The sequence below is a fragment of the Tachysurus fulvidraco genome, chromosome 5 (assembly GCF_022655615.1).
Source record: "Tachysurus fulvidraco isolate hzauxx_2018 chromosome 5, HZAU_PFXX_2.0, whole genome shotgun sequence".
Lineage (NCBI taxonomy): Eukaryota > Metazoa > Chordata > Actinopteri > Siluriformes > Bagridae > Tachysurus > Tachysurus fulvidraco.
In genome coordinates this window covers 32,777,975-32,790,261 of record NC_062522.1, presented here as the reverse complement: position 1 = coordinate 32,790,261, position 12,287 = coordinate 32,777,975, and the positions used below count along the sequence as shown (strand labels likewise).

The following is a 12,287-nucleotide window of genomic DNA, read 5'->3' as shown; positions in this document are numbered from 1 at the left end:
GTTCTGCAAAGTGTTCATGAACTTAGGGAAAACTTAGCTCATCTCCATTCTCTCCATCCTCTACAGTGCCGAAAGCGGAATCTAGCAGTTGTAAGTAAACCAATGGGGAAGTTTCAGGACCCAAGTGTTTGATAATGTTGGCAGCTGGAGACAAAAGGCTGTCTAAGATCTTCCTTGACCTGTAAAGATCAGATATTGTGGGGTCTTTAAGGACAAGGTCTATGCTTGAGCGCCATGTATCATAATCCACCTCGTTTGGAGTTTGAGGTCAGTTCCTGCTGTGTAGCTGTACCCCTCCCCAACTGTTGAGTGTAAAGACTGGCTAGAGACCCTATTGTGTAAGTAACATTTGCATCACTAGTCAGCTGATACGTATGCAGTAACATTGGCTCTAGAGATTGTAAAGCATGCCCACTATCAAATTCACCTGGCTGGCTCGCCACTTTTATGTAACGAGGTGAGCCAGCCAGGAGGTAGTGGTGTGATACTGATCATAGGCATTGAGACTGGGAAAGAGAAAATAAGTTGCGTATCATCAGCATAGCAGTGGTAAGAGAACCCATGTGATGAAATAACTTCACCAAGAGAGTGAGTATACAGGGAGAAAAGAAGAGGGCCAAGTACTGAGCCCTGTGGGACGCCAGTGGAGAGTCTGTGTGGAGCAGATGTCACTCCCCTCCATGTTACCGGATATGAGCATCCTTCCAGGTAGGAAGCAAACCATTACCAAGTACAAATACAGTTTTATTGATAAATAAACCCAATAAAGGAATGAGCTTTCAGAGAAACATCAAGCCACCGAGGATTATTTGAACAGCATTGAAAAATAAAGTCTTGTCTTTTTCACTCATATCATTATGACGCTCTTTTTAGCATTTCTCTAAAATAAGAAAAACTATAAGCTGGAGAAACAGATTGTTCCACACGGCCTGCTCATGCTGAAGCATCAGGAAACCACAAACAACCATCTAATCACATCACAATCTTAAACAGCTGTGAAACTTTAGGGGTTGTTGAACACATTAAACTTTTTGTGTCTTAAAACTAGTTTCAATACCTGACAAACTCTAAACAAACTTATAGCAGAACCAAATGAATGTAGCAAATGAAATGAATGGAAGTAGTTCAATAAACATTACACACATCACCTGAGCACATGAGAAGTGTAGCGCCCCGGGACGTGGGACTAGACTCAGACTACAGAGACCATGTCCACCTAAACAAAACAAAAATTCCAACAGCAAGCAGCTAAATGTACAGACAGAATAAGTGTGTATGCAATAAATGCAGAAACTTTGCACATGCAATGAAAGTGACAAAGCAACTGACCCTCATTTTAAATCGTGTCATTTTCAAGCATAAGGCTAAAAAAATAGGCCTAGAGTTGAACAGGTTAACGAATATATTAGTTCACACCTATTATCCACACAGATTTTGTGCTGATGGTTTTCAGATTGGTTCACACCCAGTCAACCTCACACACATGGTCTAGGAAGTGAAGAAATATTCTACAAACTTCTACTCGCTCACAAGCCAAACGCAGCCAAACGGGAGAGAACTAGGACCTTCCTTCATCAGGTAAACACTTGTGTCTATGGTTATGTTGTTGTTGTTTATATCGTAGAGTTATTTCACCTACAGTAAAAAAAAAAAACATAGATTAATGTTAGATGATCAAACTAAACTCTAGATGATCAAACTAAATTCCTTCTATTGTGTTAAGAGAAGCTTAATGAGAGGACGTCCAGTACGGCTGAGAGAAATCAACTGCTCAAGTTCAGAAGAGACAATTTATAAGAATTTATTTTAGAATTTATATAAATTTTCATTTACAATAACAACATGGCCATTTTGCGCCAAACAGCAAAGAAAGTTTTTTTAGTATTTTTTTGCATTGGGGAGTAAAACAGATGAAATCTTAGCAAGTATTAAGATGTTGTTTTTATTGCATTCAAGTATATTTACCATTACTAGGGATAGGTGTTAAAGATATACAGTAACATAATTTGAAATTATTTATATCTATATCTATATATATATTTTTATTCTTATTTTGCTTTTTTTGTTTGTTTCTATACTTCTATGAAGCTGCTTTGAGGCAATGTGAATTGTTACAAGTGCTTTACAGAAGAATTTAACTGAATTGAATATTACAATGAATATATGGTCAATAAAAAATATTACAAAAAAATCTTTATTACTTATTTTGTTGTTCTACTGGATAGAAAATCTGTCGACGCCTCGTCATCATGACCCCTGTAACGGCTCCTGCTGATTCCCAGCTCTTCCGATACTCTGCTTTTTTGAAAGGCGAGCCCAAAGCACTGGGGGTAAAATACCATCTTCACATGTCTTCATAGAGCAGCAGTGTGCAGAATTTTTTTTTTCCAGGTTTTAATCTCGTTCGCTCTTTTTCTCCACAGACTGTGCAGATCATGATCGGAAACTTGACTTTCTTGCTCGGTATTTTTTTAACCTCGTTAACTGTCACACCCATGGTCATCAGTGGTATCACTCTGTGGGGATCTCTGGTCGTAAGTTAACACATTACTGAGGAACACAGAAGTGAATTACATTTATAGATTTATATTCAAGCAGCCCATAATACTTAAGCACGGTGCTGGTAGCATTCAGCTGAAACGAAACCTCGGCCTCGTGGTTGCTTCTCTGATTTCTCTGAATACTCAATTATGTCAGGAGGATTTTTTTTTATTATTTATGTATTCATTTAGGGGGGCACGGTGGCTTAGTGGGTAGCATGTTCGCCTCACACCTCCAGGGTCGGGGTTCGATTCCTGCCTTGTTTGTGCGGAATTTGCATGTTCTCCCCGTGCCTCGGGGGTTTCCTCCCCCGGTCCAAAGACATGCATGGTAGGTTGATTGGCATCTCTGGAAAATTGTCTGTAGTGTGTGAGTGAATGAGAGTGTGTGTGTGCCCTGCGATGGGTTGGCACTCCGTCCAGGGTGTATCCTGCCTTGATGCCCGATGATGCCTGGGATAGGCACAGGCTCCCCGTGACCCGAGTTAGTTCGGATAAGCGATAGAAAATGAATGAATGAATGAACGTATTCATTTATTTTTCACATTTTAAAAAATTATGTTTTTCCACTGTTACTCCAAAGGACATACAAAAACTGATGGCTGCTTTTCCTTTCTCTCAGATTTCTTTTAATACTGTATTTTCTTTGTTTCATTATTTTTATGTTATTTCATTATTCTCATTGTTTAGGTTTGCTTTTTAACAAATTCTGGGTTTGTTAAGACACATGTGTATTTATATTGAGGTGTATAATAGGCCAGGGTTAGTACTTAACAATATGCTACTGCCACCATGCTTCAGTAATATGGGCTAGTTTGTGTAGAAAGAAAATAACCTATAAAGTTAAACTTTACTTCAATACAGCTTGTTTTAATACAATTCTGGTTACGACTCTAGATAATAGAGGAAGGTTTAAGAGTTGAACAGTGATACAAGCTGATAACCTTCACTTGTACTTGATAAATAATCATGTTTCTTTTTTTAAACAGTTCATTATCTCTGGTGCTTTATCAGTTGCTACAGCCAAAAAGCATAATCCATGCATGGTATGTAAACACGGCTTACTAATAATTTCTTAGTTAATAGTTTTTAATTTTCCAGTAAAACATCTATCACTGTGTTCGTGTGGTTGTAAAGCAGTGGAATGAAAGGAAACATCCAGTTCAGAAACATTGATGGTTGTTGAGTGAGAAAGAACGGATGTGGAACTGCACAGTGGTTGTAGCAGACTGCTCATGGTGTAGCATTAGGATAACATAAACCACTTCATGACAAGTACTTTATATATTTAACCCTTATACATACAAGCAAACTTGCAAAAATGTTTTTTTAATGAATGTATAATTTCATTTTATGTTGAACAAGGATTAATTTATACATTTACTGTAAAATGAATATCAGGATTTCAGTTTAATTAGAATTTCAGATGAAATATAACAGTGAAATGTTCTGACGAGCTGCGTTACGTCTTATTAACATACCTAAGCACAAACATTTCACTTAAAATCATGTTTCAGTTGAAATTAAAAGTTCCAGAGAAATAAAAAGATCTGGATTGATCTCTGACCCGTTTAAAGGTCAGAGGTTTTACCATGGAAATTATTCCCTATAAAGTAAGAAGCATTAATAGAAACCATCTGCACCAGTGTCAGAGCAGCTCTAGACAACAACTCAACATCTTCTAATCAGACCGATCAGGATCCAGAGTTTCATGTACAGATTGAGAAAGTATCTATTCTGTTAGACGATACTGTTTCCTGTTTCCTCTTTAGGTGAAAGCCTCATTGGGAATGAACGTGTTCAGTGCTGTGGTTGCAGGTGTCTTTATCATTCTCCTCTCAGCAGACATTTTATTTTGGATTTTCATTTTTGACTGGTGTAAATATGACGATGACCAAGAATCCTCCTCACATCCCGATTACTCCTACGGATGTCAGCGGCGCCTTCAATCAATGGTTTGTATCTCATTCTACTTGTCCCAAATTACATGTTTTTCTTTTTATTAGCTCTTACATTTCCGACCACACATACGCTGTCTCATTTGTATTAAGATACAATTAATAAATTAAATAATACATTTATTCATATAAATGTAAAGAAATAAATAATTGATATAAGTAACTAATAATTATATAAATAATTAATTTCCTCTTTACAACATTTTTAAGTGTTCTGTGTCATTTTCATGATATGAATATTTCTTTTAATATTTCGAGCTGTCACAGTATGAAAGAAAACTATTATTATTAAACAGATTATATATTTGCATGTTAGAAAACTGCTTACTTTTTATATTTATTCACTCATATGATGGTTTGTCTGTTTGTTTCGGTCAGTTGTATGGACTCTATGGAGTGTTGTTGTTTTTCGAAGTGCTCGAGCTCATCATTTCTATCTGCACTTCTGCTTTCGCCTGTAAAGCTACCTGCTGCTCCACAACTACAGTGAGTCTGTTTCTGATATTTTTATTCTATCATGTTCACACAGACTGAGGCCCTAAACACAGACTAGACCTAGAACACAGGAACAGAGTGTGGTTTCTAGAGTAAAACTGAAACTCATCTGTGGAAATGCACATAAAGAAAAAAAAAATAAGTAAACAACCTCAGTCATCATTTAAAGAAGAAACGTTATCATACAGTAAATCACACGGCAGTTGCAACATGAGTCTAAATGCTTCGACTCTGGTTACTTCTGCATGTCATTTTTAAAACAGCTCTAAAATAAATTTACACAAAATCTATATAATAGTGTCTTTAAAAAAGTGCTCTAGTTTACTTTATCCTCATTAGAACATTCTACACCAGTGGTATTTAAAAATTACTATTTTTTTGCTAAAAAATAAATAAATAGAGGTGTGCCTCAGTTACTTTGGAAAGCACAAAATTCTGTTAAATGAACATTCTAACATTCTGCTAAATAATTAAAATAGTAATGAAATCAACACACACACATCTGAATAAGACGATATTCTGAATATGAGAAAATCAAATGTTAAATATTTCTGTGATCCTTAGATTCAATTCACATATATAAAATGTAAAGTTGTGAATTGTGTGTGTGTGTGTGTGTGTGTGTGTGTGTGTGTGTGTGTGTGTGTGTGTGTGTGTGTGTGTGTGTGTGTGTGTGCTGAATATTTTTGTCACAGCAGATATACTCACAGCAGGTGATTACAGAGGTGATATATACACAACAACAACCGATAAATCAACAGTTGATCCAAACTCCTGCCTACAACCAAGTTCCACAACAATCTCCTGTAATCACCTACAATGTTTAAATGATTAAAAATTACGTAGTTCAGGACTTTTCTGGAACTTGCCATATTTTTGCAGTCAAATCCTGCTTCCTGTTTCATCTTTGTGTCTAAAAATGACCTACTGTAAAAGAAATTTCCTATAGAAGTAAAATGCAAGATTTGGTACAGCGGGAGCAGCTTAACTGTTGTATAATCACTGACTGTATGATTAACAAATAAAAAAATAAACTTTCCGCATGCAATAAGGTCTATGTTTATCTCCTTTAACCACACACACATCAGCATGAGGTCTCCAGCCATCATGTTAAAATAACAGTGTTGAGTTCTAGTTTCTGATTGGTCAGAAGATGTTGAGAGATTTCCAATAATAGTGATCTGACAGTTTATATTTATACAGATTAAAATGAATGCTCTACTGCAACATAATATAATTATAACAGGAGTCTCCAGTGTCTGAGGTAAAGCAGTCACCATTACCCCTTTTCCACCAAAAAGAACTGAGTGCTGGTTCAGAGCTAGCACTGGTGCTGGTTCAAAGTTGGTTCCATTGGCGATCCTTCTAAGAACCGGTTTGCCTTTCCATCGGCTAGAGAGCCATCACAGAGCCGAGTCTGACGTATACTGTATACGTGTCACGTTACACAGCACCGTTAGCGCAGCAGCGGCAAACACAAACACAATATCAACAATGGTGGATGTTGCTTTACTGTTAATGCTCATGGCTTTGTGAATCAAACGTGTACGTGCAGCTCCGTGTAATCTGTATAAACGGAGGTTGTAATAGAGAAAGTACATAACGTTATTCTATCATTAACACAGAAAATTTAGCCTTAGCATGTAGCTACCTACTATCATGTGTGCTGATAATGTATCATTTCACGGTAAAGTAAAAATGTATTAAACATTAGTATACTTAAGGTACATTATCAAATGCACTAACAGTAGCCCCGCCCACAGCCCCTAACGCAAGTGGTTCTTAAGTCTAGACCAGCAACGTTGTGGTGCTACTTAAGAACCACTTTTCCTGGTTCAGACCCGGTGCTTTGGCTGTCGAAAAAGAAAGAGCTGGTTCTAAATTAGGCTCCGAACCTGCACTCAAACTGCCTCGGTGGTAAAGGGGCACGTGTGAAATGTTCCAAATATTTTAAATCTAAAATCATCATCATTCTATATAAACACTGAGAGTGGGATTATAAATCATAATTAACACAGAGAGTGGGATTATAAATCATTGTAAACACTGAGAGTCGGATTATAAATTATTATAAACAACCAAGATTGGGATTATAAATCAAATGGTGAAGAACTGATACCTGATGGAGATTTGATAGTATTACTGTTCATATCAGTTCCAATCCTTCATTATTTTTAAGTGATTCCATCCACTACAATCTCATGTAATCTCAGCTAGCCTTCATGTAGATCCACCCTCATCAGCAGAGATCAGCCTCCAATTGATGAGACTCCAGGCAGAAGTCATTTTGGATCAGTCGGCTCTGAAAAGCAGTAGTTGTCAGGATCACTGGAGCTCATTTCATGATTAGTATCGTTATCAACAAGCACAAAAACATCCTTCTCTCAACCTTGTATTGATCCTGAAGATGATGATGTCCTCAAGGGCACGGTAGAAACCACACTGGAGCACAGAGACTCTTTAATTTTTGTCTTTCAATTTCGAAGCTCTCAATTCCATCACAAGGACATTTCTGACCTTTAACACAAGCCAGAAAGAAGCGTTCATGAGCTCGGCGTCTTTTAGACCAGATGAGTGACTCTCGAGTCCTCGGCGAATCTGAAGCATTTCTCCTGAGGAAACTAATCAAAAACTCTTCATTTCGGTCATCTGAATTATTGAAGCAGGAAAAATGCGGGGCAAAGTGGTCAATCATGTCTCCCATAGGAGAACAGATCTCAAATGAAGTTTAAAACCCTCTGTACACCATAATGTAGAATCCAATCCGTCTCAGTGCCCAGGAACCTGCAACAATGGCTAATTTCACATAAACGTCTCACACTCAGTGCTTTCCTTCTTTCATGTTTTAACTGTAACAATTCTGTCTAAGGCTCAGCAGAAACATGTTTTATTTAACTGGACATTATATCCTTAATATGGTATGTCAGGTTTCTGTCAGCTGCGATAGCTTCGTTATACAGGACAGAGATGAGAAAAAAGAGGAAGCTGACGAGACGAGAGAGGACGATGGAGCCAAGTGTCAAGAGAGGACTGACTATTTAAGCTGAGGTTAAAGGATGAGAGAAAAAAAATCAAAGGGAGACAGACACTGTGACACAGAAAGTGGAGGAGAGAGAGAGAGAGAGAGCAAGAGAGAGAGGGAGAGAGAGAATAACCAAGAACACCACTAGTAATTATCATCAAAAAAAAAAGAGTAGCAGCAGAATTAATAAACTCAGAACTTATTTCAGGGTCCATCACAAACATCAGTACCATCAGTCCATCAGTAAGCTGTTACTTTCTGTATGAAAAACTCTCTCAAACTGGATTTTAATGATCTCTGTGCTACTGTAAATGTAAGTTGTATGTATCCATGTATGAATTTATTGTTGTATGTAACATAATGATCTGACCACTAGGGGGTGATATTGTGGAGGATGAAGGTGCTTGGACCCTGATGATACAGTATGTATTGAAATGATGCTATTTGTACACACAGGTCCTGTTCACAATGTAGCATCCAGAAAGCACTAACCGCTTCCTGACTGTTGGCCTGCGTACAACTTCAGAGTTTAAAATAACACAAAACATAGAATTACTGTAATATTAACGACTCAGATTATTTAAAGAAATTCATGGGTTTCCACTGAGGAGCCACATTTTCAGCATCACCTTTCAGTCCTGCAGTATAAATGTTAATGTAATGGGACCTTCAGTGTTACATAACATAAGTGTACTCTTACAGATTTATAAGATAATAGATTAATAGACTCATTCACTGGCAATGGATTCAGTCTCGTGCTTGGTGCAATTATACGCATGAACCATAGGTTTAACAAAATCCTTCCAGTGAGGTTGAATCTTTCCACAGGGTTTCCTCATGGGTGATAAGGTTTGGTTCTGATTTTTTGGATGCCGGCGATTGAGCAGAGTTCCTTAACAGTGTGTGACTCAAAGTCTGGTCTTTGGTCACTATGTAACTGTTCCCGGAAGAATTAATGTATAATGAATTGATCCCACAAGGACTTTGCTACAGATTTTGCTTTTTGGTTTGGCGTTGGTATAGCCATAGCATACTTAGTAAAGAAGTCTGTGATTACCAGAATATCACACATGTTACTCCTGAGAATGAAAGTCGATACAGACTAGCTATAAAGGCCTTGTAGCCTGTATGTTGACTAAGGGTGCGCTTCTCTGTGGCAGAGCTTTCCTATGGACACAGCGACTACAAGTCTTGACTTTTTGTTCAACTTCAGCTCCCATTCTTGGCCAATAGAACCTGGAGCAAACCAGATTTAGAGTTTGTTTGAGTCCCATATGGCCCAGATCATGTAGATTGCTTATAGTGAAGTTTCTGAGACTTTCGGGCAAGACAAGTCGATGGTTTACAGAGACATCCTCTCTTTGTTGTCTGTACAGGATTCCGTCTATCAACACAAGACGATCCCACTCCCTTAAGAAGACCCTTGAGGTACCCCTGAGGTAGACAGTTGAACTCCCAGAACCCCAGGGGTCAGACAAAAGCCATTTTGGGCTTGTCTGCTTCTTTGACTTTGATCTAGTAATAACCAGATTTAAAGTCGAGAATGGTGAACTATTTTGAAGCGTGCAAAGCTGAAAACGTTTCTTCAAGGTTTGGCAAGGCATACGCATCTTTGACCGTTTGGAAATTGAACTTCCGGTAGTCAATACAGAGTCGTACATCGCCATTTTACTATCTTACGACCACTAATGGTGATGATAAGGAAGACTTTGACTCCCGTCTTACTCCACTTCTAAGAAATTCTCGAATGTGCTTTCACGTTGGTGAATTGGTATGGCACAATGTGATAGATTGTGCTGTGTGAAAGCTTCTGGCATCTCCTGTAACTTTTTGGTGATTCGGTCCCTCCACTCCACTCCTGTGGTATTGGAGAATTGCCATGAATGTCTCTTCCTTGACCACTGAAAGATTACTGCTTTGGAAAGCTGAGTCTGACACATCATGGCCGGAAGAAAGAACTGACTCCAAAGTGTGAATTTTGAGAATGACACACCTCTGTGGAATGGTAATGTCATGGTCCGTCTCATTGGTAAGGACTTTCGGAAGACAAGTAGAAGAAGACTTAGAATCAAATGTAAGTAAGCATTTTTTTTAACAATAACTCCTCCATGTAGAGAAGATGCTGTTGGATGCTCTACTATGACCCACTTATCGGTCGGGTTCCCAAGCATGTGTACGGCCATGCTGTATTTGTGCCATAATCTGAGGGCATTCAAAACAGCTCGGTAGCCAAATGGTTAAGGTTGAAAAGATGGGGAACCCTCACTCAATTGTGCATCATACAGTACATCCAGAGTATTTGTCCCTATCAGGACCAAAGGGGAAGTCTGAGACTCAGTGTCTGGAACGACTAAAGTAACGGTAGGCACGTCAACATCAGTGCCAATGAAATAGGCAGGGAGTGTCACAGTAAGCTCTATGTACCCAATGTAAGGTACAGAAAGACCATTGGCTCCTTCAACTTCCAGTAAGTCATAAAGTGAATGGATAGGATATCCAGAAAGGAACTGTTCATAGAAGGATAAAGAAACGGTGGTAACTTGAGAGCCGGTATCAATTAAGCAGTTACATTCTTGCCCTAAAATAGTGATTTGGGCAATGCATCTCCCTCCAACTAAACCTTTTGGCAGTTTAGCAGGCTTCCTCTTGGAATTGTGATTCTGTGCAAAGGCTTTCACATTAAAGTGACACTTTGACCCTTCAGTCCCTGGTCATCCCACAGCAGGAACCGATTTTAGTTTAAAGCACTCTTAGTAGTTTCATTCTGAGCCTCCCATTGGGATTGCTTTTCCCTCAAGAGTTTGTGTTTTTCAGCTACAAGCTTTGGGTTGGTCTCTGAATCACATGAAGAGGCGATATGACCATCCTCTCTGCATTTAAAGCAATACCAGGGTCTGGGTTTGTCTGTTTGGTCATTTCTCACAGATGTTGTGTTTACAGCACCCTGTTGGAACTTTCCTTTCCCTACAGCAGGGTTGCTATTTGCTTTTTGATCTCTCTGGCTTCAGTTGCCAATGACAGTACATTAGAAGCGGCGCATGTATTGATGCTCACTGCTTGGTTCCACCAAGGTGCTGTTTCATAAGAATGGTTTTAGCTGCTTGTTTATCTTCTACCGTGTGCAACATCAGGAACAGCTGTGCGAAAGTTGGAGGATTTTCACATTTTTGAGGTAGGTGTAGGTCAGCAATTATACCATCATCCCAGAAGCCCTGGCAGAATTGTTTTAAAAGTTGCCGGTCTGCTGTATTGAGTGAGACACAGCTATATTCAAGGCGGCAAGCCTGGACAAGTAGGCAGACGGTTGCTCGCCTGCGTTCTGCAAGGTGTTCATGAACTTAGGGAAAAGCTCATCTCCATCCTCTACAGTGCCGAAAGCGGAATCTAGCAGTTGTAAGTAAACCAATTGGGAAGTTTCAGGACCCCATTGTTTAATAATGTTGGCAGCTGGAGACAAAGAGCTGTCTAAGATCTTCCTTGACCCGTAAAGATCAGATATTGTGAGGTCTTTAAGGACAAGGCTACATTAGAGCACAATGTATCATAATCCACCTCGTTTGGAGGTTGAGGTTAGTTCCTGCTGTGTTGCTATTTCTCTTAGTCCTTTGAGGTATGATTTCGTAGCTGTAACCCCCACCCTCAACTCTTGAGTGTAAACACTGGCTAGAGACCTTATTGTGTAAGTAACATTTGCATCACTAGTCAGCTGATATGTATGCAGTAACATTGGCTCTAGAGATTGTAAAGCATGACCAATGACTAGATTATCATGGAATTCTGATTCAGTATCATCAATCTTAATTGACTAACAATGGTACCGTGTTCTTCTAGGAAATGTATCAGGTCTTTATCACCTGTGCTTTCATTTACCCCACTAACTCTTACAGCGTTTGGGATTTTTATACCTTCCTGAGCAACAGCATCCATGTTAGCAATGTGTTAATTTGTCTGGTCACCAAACTGGGGTTTTAAAGTCTCAATGCCTATGATCAGTATCACACCACTACCATTTGGCTGGCTCGCCACTTTTATGTAATGAGGCGAGCCAGCCAGGAGGTAGTGGTGTGATACCGATCATAGTCTCAATGCCTATGATCGGTATCACACCACTACCTCCTGGCTGGCTCGCCTCATTACATAAATGACACTGAGCATCTTAAACCGAACCTCCTGACATCTTGGGCCATTTCGGGCCACCAAAACTTCCCCTGGAGGTATGAGAGGGTTCGACTAATGCCTGGGTGACCAGTGCCAACTGAGGTATGTACTTGG

General features: G+C 39.1%; 2 protein-coding genes across 4 annotated transcripts in view; both read left to right on the top strand.

Moving 5' to 3' along the window:
- The window catches only part of LOC113663652 (membrane-spanning 4-domains subfamily A member 4A-like), a 35,726-nt gene that overhangs the window by 6,985 nt on the left and 16,454 nt on the right, over positions 1-12,287 (top strand). The gene's annotated exons all lie outside the window — the stretch shown is intronic.
- Positions 1,270-6,204, top strand: LOC113663681 (membrane-spanning 4-domains subfamily A member 4A-like). Of its 2 annotated transcripts, none has more exons than XM_027179078.2 (7): positions 1,270-1,578; positions 2,226-2,330; positions 2,424-2,534; positions 3,530-3,586; positions 4,313-4,495; positions 4,877-4,984; positions 5,692-6,204. In XM_027179078.2, the coding sequence occupies exons 2-7, from the start codon at positions 2,250-2,252 to the stop codon at positions 5,818-5,820; spliced, it is 669 nt and encodes a 222-aa protein (XP_027034879.2). In that variant the 5' UTR covers positions 1,270-1,578; positions 2,226-2,249; the 3' UTR covers positions 5,821-6,204. The 2 variants fall into 2 exon arrangements, with proteins under 2 accessions (XP_027034879.2, XP_027034878.2); XM_027179077.2 differs by having other exon boundaries at positions 5,689-6,204.

What these genes read in the sequence shown, in the direction of transcription:
- LOC113663681 (XM_027179077.2), top strand. Translation starts at nt 2,250, where the DNA reads ATGACCCCTGTAACGGCTCCTGCTGATTCCCAGCTCTTCCGATACTCT. An exon ending in AAAAGCATAATCCATGCATG is followed by an intron (nt 3,587 to 4,312) that starts GTATGTAAACAC and finishes TTTCCTCTTTAG; the next exon opens with GTGAAAGCCTCATTGGGAAT. An exon ending in CCTGCTGCTCCACAACTACA is followed by an intron (nt 4,985 to 5,688) that starts GTGAGTCTGTTT and finishes TTTTTGTCACAG; the next exon opens with CAGATATACTCACAGCAGGT.